The sequence below is a fragment of the Carlito syrichta genome, unplaced genomic scaffold, assembly GCF_000164805.1.
Source record: "Carlito syrichta isolate Samal-C Ts95f unplaced genomic scaffold, Tarsius_syrichta-2.0.1 Scaffold304374, whole genome shotgun sequence".
Classification (NCBI taxonomy): domain Eukaryota; kingdom Metazoa; phylum Chordata; class Mammalia; order Primates; family Tarsiidae; genus Carlito; species Carlito syrichta.
Genome location: NW_007248470.1, coordinates 196418 through 215077, shown reverse-complemented (window position 1 = coordinate 215077; position 18660 = coordinate 196418). Strand labels below are relative to the sequence as shown.

Sequence of the window (18660 nt, the reverse complement as noted above, 5' to 3'; positions counted from 1 at the left end):
CGCCCCGCCGCGGCCCCGCCCCCGCCCCACCCGGGGCTCCACGTTCGCCGACCCCGCCCTCCCCGACTGCCGGCTGCCCGGGCGGGAGCCCAGCTCCAGGCCGGTGGGGCTGGCCGCGTGTGGGTCCGCGATGTGGCTCTGAGCGGCCTTCAAACCGCCGCAGGGGGAAACCCCGGCCCTCCGGGAATCCCTACATCCTCCCCCCTCCCGGGCTCCCGCCACGAACCGACCTCCGCATCTCCCAACGCTCGCGGAATTACAGGCCCCTCCCCATCGGGGGACTCCCCGTGGAAAGAAAATAGAATGGAATCTGGCAGGTGGGTGGACCTCAAAACCACCTTATTCGAAAGGAGCCAAGAGGTGTGTTGGAGACTCCCCCAATACATCCACGTGCTCCCCGCAGCCAAACCAAACACCTCACACACAAACCCTTCCTCGTAAGTAAGATCACTGGGCTGCAAAAGCTGGTTCAGGAAAAGGACCATAAACCCCAATTCCAGGGTGAATGCAGCGTCTGGGACTCTCCCATAGAGACATTCTGAAGCATTATCACCTCTTGTGTATTTCGGGAACAGACAGCGGAAAGAAGGATTTCCCCCAACCACCACCACCATAAATGGGCTTGTTAAAAAGTTGATTGACCCTAGGAAATTTGTAAATCGTTGACTAATTGTTAGCTTTATTTCAAAGGAACTCTTTACAATGAGTAAACTCCATGAATAATACCCTGGTATGTGATGAGGAAGATAATTTCCTGGTCTTGGAGGTTGTTAACTGCGCTGCCCTAAGAAGGAAGAAACTGACTTAACAGGGCAGGGTAGTTCTTTTCCAGGGCAGCAACAGGTATCAGTCAGTTAACAAATATTTTTTGAGGGTCAGGCATACTGAGAGCCTCAGAAATTACACAAAGATCAAGGTGTAGAGAACTCCAGCCCTCCAGCAGCTCAGTGTAGAGAACAGAAAAGGGCATAGATAAGATGTAGGGTGGGGAAACAGAATGTTAGGAAGAATCTTCCTGGAATTGCACCTGAGGAATGAACTGAAGAGGCAAGGGAGAGGCAGACCTGTACCAAGAAGTAGAAGCCACTTGACTGGACAGCCAGAGAGAATGACCCGAGTTCTAGTATGTGTCTGGTGCTGAGGTGCAAAACTTCCAGTTCTGCCAGTGTTGTGGGTGACCCCTGTTCCCTCATTTGATCTTCATACCTGTTGGATAAAGTGAATGCACCTCCTCTAAATATGAGTGTTTTGCTGTCATTTCAAACAATAGGTCCAAAGCTTAATTTTTTACCCTCCTTTCCAAATCTGAGTTCACACCCATGTACTGCTACTTGGGCTAGAAACTTTGACTTTTTTGTTCCTTTTCCCCATATTGTTTTCAGTTGCCACATCCTTCTGACGCTGCTGAAATCTCTGTCTTCCTTCCTTTCCATCCCCTGCCATTGCCCTTGTTGAAATTACCCTCATTTGAAGAGTATCAGTGTCTTATGGTTTTTATAGGGTTTTTTTTGTTTGTTTGTTTGTTTTGGGTTTTTTTGGCCTTACTTTTAAAGGCATGCCTTTTTAGAATCATGTATGAAGGTTTTGACATGTATGACGTTTGGGCAAGTTACTCAACCTTTCTGAACCTGTTTATTTAACAGTAAAAGGAAAATGCTATACTTACTCTTCCTTCTTTGAAGGGATATTATTAGAATTAAATAATTATTGAGAGCATGTATAGAAGCATCTAGTGGAATGCAGAATACATAGAAGGATTAACTCAGTAAACATGACCTCATGCTCTTGACTGGAACTCTTATAATAGGTCTCCTAACCCTTTCATTCCTCCTACACACCACTTAAATTAATCTTCCTAACGCAAAAATTGGAGCTTGTCAGTTGCCGGCTCAAGAAAACATTAATGGCTTTATTCATCCTTTCCGGCAGCAAGCAAGTGCACACTACAGGTCATGAACAGTGCTAGAAATGACTAAAGAATAAAGTTCAAATTCTTCAGCCAAGTGTTCCGGGTTGGGACCCAGCCTACCTGACTCCTCTGATCTCCAGCCACAGTGAGCCACTTTTCTCACCACCTGACTCTGTTGGGCCTTCCTCCTGCCTAAGTGCTGCCTCATCTGCTTCTTCCTCTCATAACCAGTTCTTATTTGAACCTCGGGTGGCATTGGTCACTTTCTACATAGTATTATATGAACCTGTGTAATTGTTTTCTCTCTTCTCCAAAAGTCACTTTTTAAACTCCTTCATAAAGTACTGAATGAATAGGAAGAATCATATTAACTCACTTCCTCCACACTGCAGACTTGAAGTTTTCCTTTGTTGAAAATTCTGCTTTGTATGTATTATTCACTGTCACATCTATCTAAATGGATAAAATAGAAATGGAAAGCTTTAATAACAACTTCTCATTTGAAAATTAAAAACCGGTTTTCAAATGTTTGCTCTTTTCTTTAAAATATCAATACCTGTACCAAATTCTTCTCATTTTCCTTCTTTCTCCCCAGATGAACCCCAAGTACTCTATTACTAAATTGTCACTAAGGGTATGAAAATTTTACATGAAGTGACACTCCCCTTTTTTTTCCTCCCAGGCAGTCTTCCTGGGAGATTTTCAGATTACAGTTGCATATTTCAGACTAATTGTACTGTTTCACTACGATCCAAAAACTCAGTTTCTTCTTCATCCGAAATCATTTCTAATTACTTTTTTTTTAGTCAGAGTCTCATTCTGTCACCCATGCTCGTGTTCAGTGGCATGCTCATGGCCACCGCAGCCTCGACCTGCTGGGTTCAGGCGATCCTTTGCTTCAGCTTCCAAGTAAGTGGAACTACAGGTGTGCACCACCACGGACCTGGCTAAGTTTTTAATTTATTGTGGAGACGAGGTCTCGCCAAGTTGCTCAGGCTGGTCTTGAACTTCTGGGCTCAGGCAGTCATCCCACCTCTGCCTCCCAAAGTACTGGGATTACAGGTTTGAGCCACTCTGCCTGGCTCTTTTTTCTTTTCTTTCTTTCTTTTTCTTTCTTTCTTTCTTTCTTTCTTTCTTTCTTTCTTTCTTTCTTTCTTTCTTTCTTTTTTCTTTCTTTCTTTTTTCTTTCTTTCTTTCTTTCCTTTCTTTCTTTCTTTCTTTCTTTTCTAGCAACATTCTACTTTGTAAAGGTCTTTAGCAGAGTCAGTGTTTCCTTAAGGGAAAATATTTGAGAAATAAAATTTTGTAAAGACTAGTAAGACTTACTCACAGGACAATGACAAGAAGGCTGTTACATCTCATTCTCTTTACTGCCCTTGCATCGTGTTTTAAATTCATCTAGAGTTCCTCTCTTTTCTTCATGATGTTTAGTAACTGGAACAATATTGCATCATACTCAAACTTGCACTTCACTTCCTTCCTCAAATTATTAATGAATGTGTTTAAAGGCCATCACTCCTATCTCTACCCCTATTCTAATGAGCAACCATTCACTACTACGTCTTTTCCTATTTCTTCACTTGTTTTTAACCCATTCAGCTGTTTACTGGCTTGCTTCATAGTGGATGATGTAGGAGAACTACATTGTCTCTCTTTTTTTTTTTTTTTGAGTGGGACTCTCCCTCTGTCACACAGACTGGAGTGCAGTGGCCGCTCCCGGCCACCGCAGCCTCGACCTGCTGGGGTCCAGCGATCCTTCTGCCTCAGCCTTCCAAGTAGCTGGAGCTACAGGCGCACGCTTCCATGTCTGGCTAATTTTTTATTTATTGTAGAGTTGCGGTCTCGCCAAGTTGCCCAGGCAGGTCTCGAACCTGTGGACTCAGGCAATGCACTCACCTCAGCCTCCCAAAGCGCGGGATTACAGACTGAGCCACCTAGCCCAGCTACATTGTCCTGCAGCTAGAAACTAATTCCAGAACTTGTAAATTATGGCATATTTTTGAATCAGCACCCACCAGCCTTAAGGTGGCATTATAAGGTCCCTCCTGGCCCTGAGTTACTTGTCATCTTCTTTCTGGTGAGTCAAGGGAAGAGAAATGTGCTTACTTTTTTAATAAATGTAGATCATTTTCATAGGGCTATACACTCATAAGGCAAAAATTTCTGGAGGACTAGTGGAGAGACCATTCTTTTAGTCATTGACGACTTGGTTTTGCCATTTATCCTATCAGAGTACTGTTTGTGTATCATGCCCTCAGTTACATCATAAAAACAATCTTTAAGTCCAGTCAGCACTCTTCAATAAAGTTGGAGTGGTGGAAGGTGAGGAGAGACCTTAAGTATTCAGAAAACTTGCTTTTAACATTTCATCTCAAGATCAAAGAGGGCCATGAAAAGGATATGTCCAAAAATGTGGACAAATTTTTATCTTAAAGCCTCCAGCTCCTCCACTGAAAATATTTTCAGATTTGCTCAGCTCTTGGAAGAGGACTTCAAAGGCCTGAATGTCAGAGCATGGGACAGTTGGTGCCCTTAGGCCAGTGTGACTGCAGTTGTTAGCTTCCCTCCTTTTGAACTGTGGTGGCATATCCACTCCATCCTCAGTGCGCTCTTGTCATTTTAGACCGATAATGTGTAAAGAGAAAACCGGAAAAGTTGGGCAACCATTCACTTGTTTCATCTTCTCCTCTGTATTCAGGAAATTTCTTTGTCAGGGCAGATCTGTCCATTCACCACAAACCCTGGAGATATGCTCCTTTCAGTTGGTGTAAGCCAGGCCAGAGGACCTCAGACCATGGCCCAGCTGATTTCCATGCTCTGAAGACACAGCTAAGGTCTCCTGAGACCAAGAGCCCTGCTACTCAGCCTGACCGGCACACGCTTGAGTTTGTACCTCCTGCAGTCAAGAAAGGAATGTGGAGCTGGAGACCCACTTGGCTGTGCTCATGGCAGGTTGGAGGTCCATGTGTCTCTTCCCATTGCCCTCCCCAGTGCCTGGGAGAAAAATGGAGTGGTGGTTGGTTAGAAGATGCCCTTAAGTTCTTCCAATCTCTTAGGAAGGAGAGAGGAGACCTGATGGACCTAGAAAGGAGCTGGCTACAGAGCTGGCCCAGAGCCCCCTGTGGGGGAAAACATCAATGAAATTGAGGTTCAAGAATGCAGGACAGCCGGGTGTGGTGGCTCATGCCTATTGAAAGAACTTAGGCGCCAATAACAACTCCACACCTGTTAGGGACCAAGAGATTTATTAAAGCAGCATCTACAGGGAAAAGGAAAAGGGTCTGTAGCCGCGGGGGTTAGGGAGGGAGAGAGAGAGAGAGGGAGAGGGAGAGAAAGAGAGAGAGAGAGATGGGGGGGAAGAGAGAGCGAGAGGTGGGGGGTGATATGTAGGGAGAAGGCTGTATTTATGGGCCTGGCAGGGGCTGGCCAGTGCCATGCTTGGGCTTTATTGGAGGAGACTATGAGGTAGTATCCCTATAGGGAGAAATTATTCGCGCGCAGGTTTAAACTTCGCGTGCACGAAACCGTATGGGGAGAAGCCGGAGCTTAGGGCCTTTGTTGTCTTTGTGTGGTTCTATATAGTGTTCAGCACCACCTCGGGAGATGCCCTTCTGACTGTTCCCTGCGCTCTTCACCTATAATCCCAGCACTTTGGGAGACTGAGGTAAAAGGATTGCCTGAGCCCAGAGATTCGAGAACAGCCTGGGCAACTTGGCGAGGCTTCATCTCTACAATACATCAAAAAATTAGCTGGGTGTGGTGGCATGTGCTACTTGGAAGGCTGAGGTGGAAGAATCACCTGAGCCCAGCAGGTGGAGGCTACAGTGGCCGTGGCATGCCACTGCACTCCAGCCTGGGCAACGGAGAAAGATTCCAACTCAAAAAAAAAAAAGAAGAAGAATGCAGGACAAAGGAGCTTATCTGAAGAATATCTCTACCCTCTGTCAAAACACAGGAACTAATAGCGCCATGTATTGAGTGCTTACTCTGTGCACCATGTCTTGAGTGCTTACTCTGTGCTAGGCTCTTCACAAGGACCTGTTCCGATTGCTATTATTGTTGTCTGTTCTCTGTTCCATTTTGCAGATGATGCCTCTAAACACAGAAAGGTTAAAGAGCTTCTGCAGGTCAGACAGCTAGTAAATAGAATATCTGGGGTTTGAACACATGTAGTCTAACTGCAGTGCGCATTTCTAATCATTCCACTTCATTGCCGTCTTAGGAAGACGCATCTCTCATTGGGTGATTTTCCCAGTGTGGAGGGTTTGGAATAGTCCCGTTCTGGGAAGCGATCACTCCTAATGGTTAGAGCAATGTCGGAGGAGCTTTCATGGCAATTTTTAAAAGTGAAAACCATGGTTGGGGGTTTAGCCCCCAAAGCATCAGGAAGATGGCTTCAGAAGAGAAATACTGGAGAGACTTATTTGAGCAGAGAAGGGCACAGTATACCCCTGAAGACCAGACAGGGCTCCAGAAAGAGGAGCCCTGACTAGAGGAGCGAGGACCTGACTCAGAGGAGGAGCCAGCAATTCCTGCAATCGCCATTTTACTCATAAGCAGGATTCTCTATGGTACAAACCAATTTCATTTCCTCCTCCAAGACCTTTTCTCCCTGTTCTTCTTTCCCAGCCTGGAGTAAAGTCTCATATGGGTTCCATTGCTTTTTCAGTCATTTTTAGTTCTCAAAGAAGTCATGTTAATAATTTAAGTGTTCAGTTCAGAATAACAATCAACATTTCTCATTTCAAAGTCAAAGCTTCTCCTCTCCTCTGATCAGACCTGCCCTGAGCTGGGAGGTTTACAGGAGGTTGGAGGGTCGGGTAAAGTTGACGTCTTGCCTTTTGGAGGGGGTCTCCTTCTGGACTTGCTGAGGTTGCTGACTCCTCTAGGGCAGGAAGGACTGAGGGGAAGTGGGGACTGAAGAAACGGCCCAGCCCTAGGTGACAGGTCCTAGCATGCTCTAGCACTTCTGCTCTCTGGGTCTGCTGATGCTCAGAGCAGCCTCTTTCTTTCAAGGACCACTTTCTTTATGTGGGTTGCCTGGAGATTCTCCATTCTGCACTTCAACTCTGGCTGGGCCTCCACCGGCTAGCCGCTGACACTGGGCTCCTAGGCTGCTTCAGGCCACCCCTCTGCTGGGTTGGGCCACTCAGCGCTTCCCACTTTGGGAGAAACCCTTTAAATGATATCTCCAAGTCAGTCCCTCCTGGGTGTCTGTGTACAACCCCCTGAGGAAGGAAAGCTCCCTTACAGTGTACCTCCCTCTCACCCTCCTCCTCTCTCACTCCTGCTCTCCCTTTCCACCACCTTAGGGCAGGAGCCTCAGCCTCTGGTCATTAGATTTCCCAGGTCTGTTACACTCCAGGGACAGACACCCCTTACGTACTCTGAAGGGTCCCTTGGTGATCACTCACTTGTCTTAAGAAGAGAGGAAACACTCTTCTTGCCTTTACCCATAAGAAGGACATGGAGGGCTAGGCGCGGTGGATCAGCCTATAATCCCAGCACTTTGGGAGGCCGAGGAGAGAGGATTGCCTGAGCCTAGGGGTTCGAGACCAGCCTGGGCAACTTGGTGAGACCTTGTCTCTACAGTAAATCAAAAAATAAACTGAATGTGGTAGCACGCACCTGTAGTTCCAGCTACTTGGAAGGTTGAGGCAGAAGGATCTCCTGAGCCCAGCAGGTTGAGGCTGTGGTGGCCATGAGTATGTCACTGCACTCCAGGATGACAGAATGAGACTCCAACTCAAAAAAAAAAAAAAAAAGGATATGGAGAAATGCCACAGAACAGTAATAACTCTTTCCAGAAGACCCTTCCGTCCTCTTTCTGTTATAGGCAAGAGTGGGGAGATGGCTAATGCTGGCTCCCAGTGTGGCTCTCATGGACCCTTGTACATCCTGTGTAAGTGGCCTGGCCTCCCACATTAGGATGTGAGGAGGCACCTACAGTAGTATCTTATTGTGAGGAGGAGAAGGCTAACCTTGCCTACTACTCCTCACCCCCAGACTGCAGAAGAAAGCAACAGACCTTGAAAAAAGACGACCTGATGGGGAAGGTCCTTCTGCTCTGGGAAGGGAGTGGCCTGTCCCTGTCTGACTTCATGAAAGGAAGGAAGCCCAAGAGGGATGAGGCACAAGGAATGAGGAGGTTAGTAAGGCTGTGTCCCTGGCTCACCCAAGAAGGCAAACCTGGTCTGCTCCTGTGAACCTGCAGACAGCACGGGACAGATGCTACTTTCAGGAGGGTCCTAGGCTCAGTGGCTATCACCCCCCAGGGCCCATGAAGCCTCAGGCTATGAATGACTGGCTGTTCCCCAGGAAAGTGGACATGATGGACCAGCTTAGTGTACGTTTTCCAGGCTTATCTGGTGAGGACTGTCATGATGCTAGTGCGGGAGAGTGAAGGTTAGATGGCCTAAACCCAAGAAATGAACTCAGGGTTCACTTTTCAGGAATACAGGAGGAATGCTAACCCCTAATCAATAAATAACTTCCTGAAGCCAGGCGCAGTGGCACATGCCCATAGTCCCAGCTACTTGGGAGGCTGAAGCAGGAGGACTGTTTGAGCCCAGGAATTCAAGGCTTTAGTGTGCTACTGTCATGCCTATAAATAGCCTCTGCATACCAGCCTGGGTAACACAGTAAGACCCCATCTCTTTAATTATTTTTTTTACTGAAACTTGGTAATCACAAACACCTATGCCTAACTTGTCAGGTCTCAAATGTATTCTTTTAAACAACTTTTAATTGTTGATGTAATTTCAGACTTATATATACTCTCTATCCATTTTCCAACATTGAACAATATTTACTTTTATCCTTTGCTGTGCTCTCTTTCTCTCCCTGCTCCCCTCTCTCTTCCAGAATCATTTGAGAAATATGTGGTCCTTCTATCCCTAAATACTTTAGTGGATATTTCCCCAAAACAAGAATTCTCTTACGTGACCTAGTGCACTTATCAAAATCTGAAAATTAATTTGATACTACATACCAGCCAATATATAAAACTTTAATCAAATTTCACCAATTATCTCAATAATGAGAAAAAAAATCCTGTATCATGAGTTGTATTCAGTTGCTAGGTGTCCTTACTTTCCTCAACCTGTAATCCCAGCACTTTGGGAGGCCAAAGTGAGTGGATTGCCTGAGCCCGTGGGTTAAAGATCAGCCCGGGCAACTTGGTGAGACCTCATCTCTACAGTAAACAAAAAATTAGCCAGGCATGGTAGCATGTGCCTGTAGTTCCAGCTACTTGGAAGGCTGTAGTTCCAGTTCCAGCTACTTGGAAGGCTGAGGCGAAAGGATTGCCTGAGCCCAGCAGGCCGAGCTGCAGTGACTGTGAGTGTGCCACTGCACTCCAGCCTGGGCAACAGTGTGAGACTCTAACTCAAAAAAAAAAAAAAAAAAAAAAGTGTCTTGTGGGTCAATACTTTGAGATTTTGTAAAAAGTGAATTTATTTTTTCCCCCAAACACATTCCTCCTTCCATACTCTGTTTGGATGAGTTGTACTTTTACCTATCTGATTACCCAAGTCAGAAACTGGGGAGGTATCACTCTTTCCTCTTCCTTGCCTTTTCTGTCCAATAACCAAATCCTGTAGATTCTTCCCCTTCAGTGTCTTAAATCCATCTTCTTCCTCATTCTGTCTGCCACTGCTTAGCTCGCCACCACATCATCTCTCCTTGAGTCACTGTCACACCACCTAAGTAACCACTCTACTTTCCATCTATTCCTTTCCCCACCCCATCCATGTTGTTACCGGAGTTTTCTTTCAAAAAATGCAGATCTGATTCTATGATTTTTCTACCTAAAAGCCTTTAATGAAGAGGTTGCAAACTGAAGGTTCTCATGCAGTCATGGGAACTATGTGAACTGGGTACTACAATTCTGTATTAGTCAGCTGGGGCTATTATAACAAATAGCACAGGCTGGGTGGCTTAAACAACAGACATTGATTTCCTACAGTTCTGGAGGCTGGAAGTTCTAGATCAAGGTGCCAGTTGATTGAGTCTCTGGTAAGGTTTCCTTTCCTGGCTTGCTGATGGTCACCTTCTCATCCTGTCCTTAAATGGCCTTTTCTTGGTGTATGCATGCAGAGGGGGAAACAGAGACTGTGAGCTCTCTGGTGTCTCTCCTCATAAGGACACTAATTCTACTGGATCAGGACCTCATTTTATAACTTTATTTAAGACTGCCTACCCCCTTAAAGGCCTCATCTCATACTGGAGGTTAGAATTTCAACATATGAATTTTGGAGGACACAGTCAATCCATTACACACTCCCATATCTTTCTTTCTCGTATCCATGGCAGACATGACAATCAATGACAGCGTTCTTGCCTACTGAATGTGAATGAGCCTCAGGACATTGAGTCTCAGCCTTCTCAGAGTCAAAGCTTCCCTTGCAGCAGGATTCATAGATATGACTCAGTTTTCCTCAAGGAAAACTGAGCCATGAATAACTTCAATTCACAGAAATGTGAGGAGAAGATATTGCTGGTGAAGTTGGCACAAAGCATAGCAGAGAGGCCTCAGGCAGTAGAAGCAGTGGTCTTGGTCACTATATTCTGTGCAAACCTCAGTGTCTGTGTATATTGACCAGATGTATGACCTGAGTGTTGTACTTGATTGAAAAACTTTCTGACTTGACTCCGACTCTCCAAGAGATTCTTAGCTACCCAGCACCTCGAAAGCATTCATTTCCTGCTCACACTAGCTAGGGTGGGTTCTGTTGTTTCAAACAGATATGTTTGTACATTCTGTGTGCTGACATGTAGAGAGCTGTTTGCAACTCCTTAAATGTCCCAGGTGGTTCTGTGCTGATGTTGCTGTCCTCACATTGCTCTCATTGTCCAGGGTTCCCGTCCCACCCTTATCCCTGGTATCAATAGTATCAATATTAGGAAAATTTCAGAAAACGGCTTAAACAATTACATTTTCTTTTCTTTTTTGACTTGGAGTCTCAATCTGTCGCCCAGACTGGAGTGCAGTGGCCACACCCGGCCACTGCAGCCTCGACCTGCTGGGCTCCGGCGATCCTTCCGCCTCAGCCTTCCAAGTAGCTGGAACTACAGGCGCATGCTACCATGCCTGGCTAGTTTTTTTGATTTATTGTGGAGATGAGGTCTTGCCACGTTGCCCAGGCGGGTCTCGAACCCGCGGGCTCAGGCAATCCACTCACCTCAGCCTCCCAAAGGCACAGTATTACAGGCTGAGCCACCGAGCCCGGCTATTTTATTTTCATCATTAAAAAAAATCCAGCCATAAAAAAAAGAAAGAAGTAATGTATTTTGCAGCCGCTGGGATGTAATTGGAGACCAACATCCTAATGAAGTAACAGAGGAGTGGAAAACCAAATACCACATGTTCTCACTTGTAAGTGAGCGCTAAACCAAAGATCTGCAAAGACATATAGAATGATCTAATGGACATTGGAGACGCAGAAGGGGGAGAATGGGAAGCGGGGAAGGGATGAAAAAGCACCTATCATGTACAGTGTACATAGGTGAGGGTGGTGGGTACAGTTAAAGCTCAGATGTCACTACTGTACAATGCATCCATGTAACCAAAAACCATTTGTACCCCTTAAAGCTATTGGGGAAAAAATTAAGTAATTTAAAAAATCTTTACTGTTCCTAAGAAAACTAAAAATAGACTTGCCATATGATCTGGCACTTCATTTCTGGGTATATACTCAAAATAATTAAAAGCAAGCTCTCAAAGAGATATTTGTACACCTATGTTCATAGCTGCATGATTTACAATAGCCAAAAGGTAGATGCAACCAAAGTGTCCATGAACAGATGAGTGGATGAAGCAACTGTGGTGCAGATATAAAATGGAATATCACTCAGCCTTAAAAAGGGAGAAAATTCTGACACATACTACGACATGGATGAACTTTGAGGACATTATGTTAAGTGAAATAAACCAGTCACAAAAAAGGAAAATACTGTAAGATTCCACTTAAATGAAATGCCGAAAGGAGTCAAGTTCATATAGACAGAGGTAAAATAGTGGTTTCCAGGGATAATGGAGAAAAAGGAATAAGGAGTTATTGTTTAATAGGGACAGAGTTTCAGTTTTTCAAGATGAAAAGAGTGCTGGAGACAGATAGTGGTGATAGTTGCACAACAATATGAATGCACTTAATACCAATGAACTATACACTTAAAAATGGTTAAGATGATGCATTTCATGTTTTGTGTATTTATCACAATTTAAAAAACACACATTTAAAAAAAGAAGTCCTTAGGTAGGCAGCCTCAGGTAGGAATATACCAGCTCAACAATAGAAAGGTTCTGGGTTAGCTTCTTTGCAAGTCTTTTGGCTTTTACCCCATGATCACAAGATGGCTACCATAGCTCCAAACACCTCAACATCCAATGGCAAGAGGAAGTGGTTTTTTTTTTTTTCTAAAATATCTTTTTCTATTAGGGAGAAAAACCTTTCCCAGATAGCTTCCCTGTAAGTCACCACCACCCCAGGTATCTTCTCTTTAAATCTCAGTCACAATTACAGTGAATGTATAATTATCTTAGTCTACTCAACATTAATATCCCCAAGTCTAGGGATAGACCCTCCTTCCCAAAGTACATTGCTACCTGAGACCTGAGGTCTGAACCCAATCAAATCAATGTTCTCTTGTGACAAAGAAAGGGGAGCAATAAGCCCTGGAGTGGGCAGCCAACTCTGTCCATGATACCAACGCACTCACTTACCTTTCAATAATGGTGCCAAAGTTCAGCTGAAAATATTTCGATACATTTTATGCCCAAGGTTTACCTCCTGACTTTACCCCGTAGAACTGGCCTCTTTTTCTTTTGTACTCCACATATAACCACATTCACTGAAGTGTTCCTAACATAATTACCATTCCTTCTTGTTGACCTCTCTGTACGATTCTCAAAGACTGGACAATATTTTATTTATCTCTGCCTCTCCAGTATGTAGAAAATATAGAAGACCATAGAAGGCATTTACTTTCTAAATGTTTGATAAATGAATGAATGAAGCCAGGCTCGGTGGCTCAGCCTGTAATACCGCGCCTTGGGAGGCTGAGGTGAGTGGATTGCCTGAGCCTGTGGGTTCAAGACCCGCCTGGGCAACTTGGCGAGACCTCATCTCTACAATAAATAAAAAATTAGCCGGGCATGGTAGCGCGCGCCTGTGGTTCCAGCTACTTGGAAGGCTGAGGCAGCAGGATCGCCGGCGCCCAGCAAGTCGAGGCTGCGGTGGCCGGGAGCAGACACTGCACTCCAGTCTGGGTGACAGAGTGAGACTCCAACTCAAAAAAAAAAAAAAAAAGTGAATGATTGAATGAATGAGTAAATCCACTAAATGTATTGTTCAGAGAAGCTGCCAAAAATGAACCCCAAATTCTGAATTTAAAACTCACAAAGGAAACCAGAGCAGACCACATAATCAGGCCCAGGCAGGGCCTGGGCTTTGCAGAAAACTTCAGTGCAGAGAGAAGGCAGCGTCTCATAAGTCAGATGAGGAAGGAGAAAGGGAAGGAGGCCAGGTCTGGCTTTCAAATCCTCACACTAGGCTGGAGCTGTGCATATCCCAAGCAGCTCATTTTTGGCAGACAGCCATGGAGAACAGAAGCTTCTGGACCATAAACTATTGTCTAGAAGCGAGCAAGACATAAACGTCTTTCATTTTTTGTGGGTGGTTGTGGAAGCTGGGAAAACTGATTTCAAAGTTGCAAGATGCATTCATACTTGTTATTATGATCCAATCTCCAAAGGCCCTATATTGACTTGGGGCTACATATGACGTCCTGTTAACATCATTAATTCAAAGTTCTTAGTCTTGCCTCCACCTTCCCCCTGCCCAAATAATCGAAATTTTTCTCAATTATTTGTTTCCAGGAGGGCCCAAGGGGTCACCATTGACAGAGTAGGGGGTGGGAAACATGGCAGAGTTGTTGGGTTTGATATGTTCTTCCTATCCTGCTCTGGCACCTCCTGCCACTGTCACATAAAAGGACCTCGTCACTTAACAATGCCTGCAATAAGATTGTCAAGACCCAAGCCAAGAATGCTGTTCTTCAGAACCCACGGGGCTTCCAGGTGTCAGCAAAGCTGGTAAAAACGGCCATCTTCCCACTTCTAGGCCTAAGGCAAAACTGCTCGGGCTCAGAGTCATAAAATCAACTCTTAGTTTCTGGTTCTCTGGCCTTGTGTCATCATATGGTGGTCCTGCCTAACGTTTGCTGCTACTAGAAGAAAGAGTCAGGCCTCCACTAAAAGCAGGCAGGGGCATCCAAAGGCTGTTACTTTCAGTGGCATTGGTGCTGGGATCAAGCCTGTTGGCAATCTCCTTCCTGCTCGGTATCCTGCCTTGGGTACTTGGTATGTTCCTACAGAGACATATAGAACCCAGGCTGGGCTCGAACCCATGGGCTCAGACAACCCTCTTACCTCAGCCTCCCAAAGTGCTGGGATTATAGGTGTGAGCCACTGTGCTGGACTATCAGGATTTTTTCCATCTTAAAGGGTTTTAGGAAATGGATTTTCATTAGGTTTGGCTTGGATCACCATATATATGTGGTGCTGCTTAAGAATTAATATTACAATATTGAAAAAATACTTTGAATGAAAAAAAAAACTGTCTTTTGTGCTGTCATTGGAAAGGGAAGATGTGAGGAAACAACTGGCCCTTCCTCGATTTTTCTATTTCAGGGTCCCTCATCTGTGGCACTATTGACATTTTGTCGGGGATAATTCTATGTTGTGGGAAACTGTCCTGTGTATGGTGGACATGTAGCAGCATCCCTGGCCTCTACTCACTAGATGCCACTAGCATATCCCAATTGTCACTATCGCAAATGTCTGCAGATATTGCCAAAGGACTTCTGGGAGACAAATCACCCCCAGTTGAGAATCCTTGCTCTCTATTAATACTTCTCTTGTGTAATAGCAAGGTCATTATGTTTGTAAACCTGCCAAAGCTGAGATCTGTGTTGTTCAGTGCCTGAGTTTGTGGGTTCAAAGAAGCAAAGTCCTGATAGGAATTCTACCAGAGATCCAAGTATGTCATGTAGGGTAGGTTGTGTTTTTGGTTTTTTTTTTTAGATGGGAGGTGGTTCTCACTATTTTGTCTAGTCTTGTCTTGAATTCCTGGTCTCAAACTCCTGGGTTCAAGTGATCTCCCCACTTCAGCTTTCTGAGCAGCTGGGACTGCAGGCATGCAATACCATGCCCAGTTAGAGTAGTTCTTATCAAAATGCTTTTCCTCTTGTCTTCCTTCATATCCAACAAAACGAGGCTCCTTCCCTCTCTTTTCCAGAACAGCATGTTCGCCCATCCATTCATCCTCTCCCTATGTCTCTCTCCGTCTTTGGCCTACTTTTTCTTGATGCCTCTGAACACATTCATGGTCTCTCTCTCTCCGTGGCCTCTTGCCACACAAGCTTTTGTCTTATTCTTTCCTCCTTTGCATCTACTCATGTGGCTTACGCTATTTCTCTCCCTCTCTTACTTTTCTGATTTTGCACTGAAAGTCCCAAAGATCTGGCCTGGACCCTCCAAGCTCATCTCCACAGTTGGGTGTAGGTGGGGGGTAGGAACTGAGCAGCCCAAGTGGCACCAATTTAGCAATGAGGAGGAGGATGGGAGGAGCTGGCGGCACTCGTATGTGTGAAGGGTTGCAGATTGTTTTCACCCTACTCACAGATGTGCAAAGATGTCACGTCTTCGATTCTTTAAAATTGTTCTTATCTTATCTCCCTTATAAGCCTCCAACCACTGAATACAGGGAATAATATTCCAGCGCAACAATTTAAATACACACAGTAGATACATGGTCCATCCCTTTAGGTAAAAAGATACTTAGCTTCCTAGATATCTGCATTGTCTATCTTTCTGAGATGGTGTCTGGGTTTTTGTTTGTTTTGAGTCAGGGTCTCACTCTGGTGCCCAGGCTGGAGTGCGGTGGCATGCTCACGGCTACCACAGCCTGGACATCCTGGGCTCAGATGAGCCTTCCGCTTCAGCCTTCCAAGTAGCTGGAACTACAGGCACGCACCACCACTCCCAGCTATTTTTTCTTTTTTTTTTATTTATTGTAGAGATGAGGTCTCTCCTTGTTGTCCAGGCTGGTCTTCAACCCCTGGGTTCAGGCAATCCTCTCGCCTTCCCCTCCCAAAGTGCTGGGATTACAGCAACGAGCCACCACTTCTAGCTGGTATCTGCGTTTTTGATGGCGTTGTGACTAAAGGACCCCATAGAGATAGAGAGAAGATGGGTCCTCAGATCCAAGCAGTTTCTTCTATGCCCTTACTAATTTCTGCTGTGAGTGGGTGGTCTGGATACTGTCTGGGTTGCAGCCTTTGAGGGTGAGCCTGGCTGTAATCTGAGAGTTTTGTGAACACCTGCTGTTGAGGCTGTATCTATGGTACCTGTGGTCTGGCTCCTCCTGGTTTGGAAGGGACTGGTTGTGTTCCCTGATGACTCAGCCTCCGCTCTGGCTGCCGCCCCAGACCCCACATCCTCCATCTGGCTCTTCCCTAGAATGCCCACCCCCAGCCCGGCTGCTGACTCACCTTTCCCTTGTGACGGCTGATGTGTGGAGGCCCGTTGCTTTCCAGATCTCTTCTTGAGAGCAGGTGGAAAACTCCCTGGTCCACTCTCTTTCACACTGGTCCTGGAGACAGCCCAGGAAATTATATTCTGCCCCTTTCTCTGCATAACCATGCTGTACTGTTGAGTTAAGCCTTGATGTAGGCTAGGGTGGTGCCAGGCAACCCGCAAGGTGAACTCCTCCCAGAGTCCCCAAGACAAATTCTTCAGAAGCCCTCGGCCTTTCCCCTACCTACTTAACAGACCTTCCTGCTTTGGGCAGAATCAGGGGAAGAGAGATTAGATTCTGCTTCCCTTACCGGTCTCTTCCTATTTTCCTAGCTAGTCCCCTAGGATAGACAGGGTGGGCTTTCTTCTTTCTCTCCCTGTCTACTCCAAGACTTCCCTGCCTAAAACTCCAAGGTCAAGGACCTAAACCTCCCTGAGGTAACTGGAAACCTCTAGAAGTGTAGGAAGAAAAGAAGGTCAGTATAAGGAAATATAAAACAAGGTAGCATATTCGGGTATTTCAGAACTCTGCGATCGCCATTATACACATTGATAATTTTTCCTCCCACATATCATGTTTTTGTGTGGTTGTTCCATAGAGGCCTACAAGACTGAGACCACAGCCCTGTGGGGAGACCGCAGCTCGCCAGCCACTGACTGGAAGAAGATATAGGGTCCTCAGACAGGAAACCAGACTCTGAGGGCAATCTTGGCAAACAGGAGAGAGGGTTCTCGGTCATCCTTAAGGTCTCTTGGCTTGGCCTCACAGGAGGCTCAGGACAAGGACAATTTTCCCAGGTATGGGCTAATTTTCTCTTCCACATGGAGTCAGGCTGGGTCTTCAAAGGGAGACTTCTTTGTAGGGCTGTGCTTCCCTGGCTATACAATTCAAGAGATCAGCATAATAAAATATTTTAAATAAAAGGATTTATTAACATAGGGGTATCAACTTTGTATTTTGCCAAACAAGCATGTTTAAAACAAAGCAAAGTTGGTGATTTTCTTTTTTTTTTAGTTGGAGTCTCACTCTTTTCACCCAGGCTGGAGTGCAGTGACACGCTCAGGGCCACAGCAGCCTCGACCTGCTGGGCTCAGGCGATCCTTCCACCTCTGCCTTCCAAGTAGCTGGAACTACAGATGCACGCCACCATGCCCAGCTAGTTTTTGCGATTTATTGTAGAAACAAGGTCTCACCAAGTTGCCCAGGCTGGTCTTGAACCCCCGGGATCAAGCAATCCTCTTCCCTTGGCCTCCCAAAATGCTGAGATTACAGGCTGAGCCACCACACCCAGCCGTTATTTTGTTTTAAGGAAGCCATCATTTAATGACAAGAGAGAAAGCCACTTCAGATGCCTGGATGGCATGGAGCAGAGGCATGGAACCGAGGCAGGTGAGGGAGAAGAAGGTCTATAATGGAGCAGAGGCATGGAACCGAGGCAGGTGAGGGAGAAGAAGGTCTATATCAAGGGTAGGAAGTATCTTTCTTTGCCCATAGTATTTATTCAGGAACTTATGGGAGGCAGGGCTGAAAGGAAGCCAGAGTGTGTCCTGGAGATCCTGTTATAACATGGTGAGGAACTAGGATGTCAGCTTTGAGAGAGTCAGAGCTTCTGGCTGTTTCATGAGGAGGAAATTGACTCGAAGAAAACCATGTATAGGAAATTTAACTTGTAGGTTATGTGCAGCTGCTGATGGAATTATTACATTTTGCAGGAGTGAGTATGGGGAAGGAAAACCATTTAGGTGAAAATGTGCCTGGGGCCCATCCCAGACTTTGGCGGAAGTGTAACCTCTGGTATGATACGAATGGGTCACTTTGGCCAAGCTGGAATGCAGTGACACACTCATGGCCACCCCAGCATCCACCTGCTGGACTCAGACAATCCTTCTGCCTCAGCCTTCCAAGCAGCCAGAACTACAGGCATACATGACGGCCGGCTAATTTTTTGATTTATTGTAGACATGAGGTTTCACCACGTTGCCCAGGTTGTTCTTGAACCCAGGGCTCAGGCAATCCTCTCACCTCCCAAAGTTCTGGGATTACAGGTTTGAGCCACTGTGCCTGGCCATGGGTCATTTTTTTCTTTTCTTTTCTTTTTTTTGAGGCTCCCGGCCACCGCAGCCTCAACCTGCTGGTCTCCGGCGATCCTTCCGCCTCAGCCTTCCAAGTAGC

The 18660-nt window shown here is 45.7% G+C and overlaps 1 protein-coding gene across 1 annotated transcript in view; it reads right to left on the bottom strand.

Moving 5' to 3' along the window:
* Positions 1-16613, bottom strand: part of LOC103262181 (ras GTPase-activating protein 2-like) — a gene marked incomplete at its 3' end in the record, with an annotated part of 87169 nt that extends 70556 nt beyond the window's left edge. Inside the window, exon 1 of the mRNA XM_021713247.1 lies at positions 16319-16613. Within this exon, the coding sequence (XP_021568922.1) occupies positions 16319-16613 (295 nt within the window). The remainder of the gene's footprint in view (positions 1-16318) is intronic.
* Between the last annotated feature and the right edge of the window lie 2047 nt (positions 16614-18660).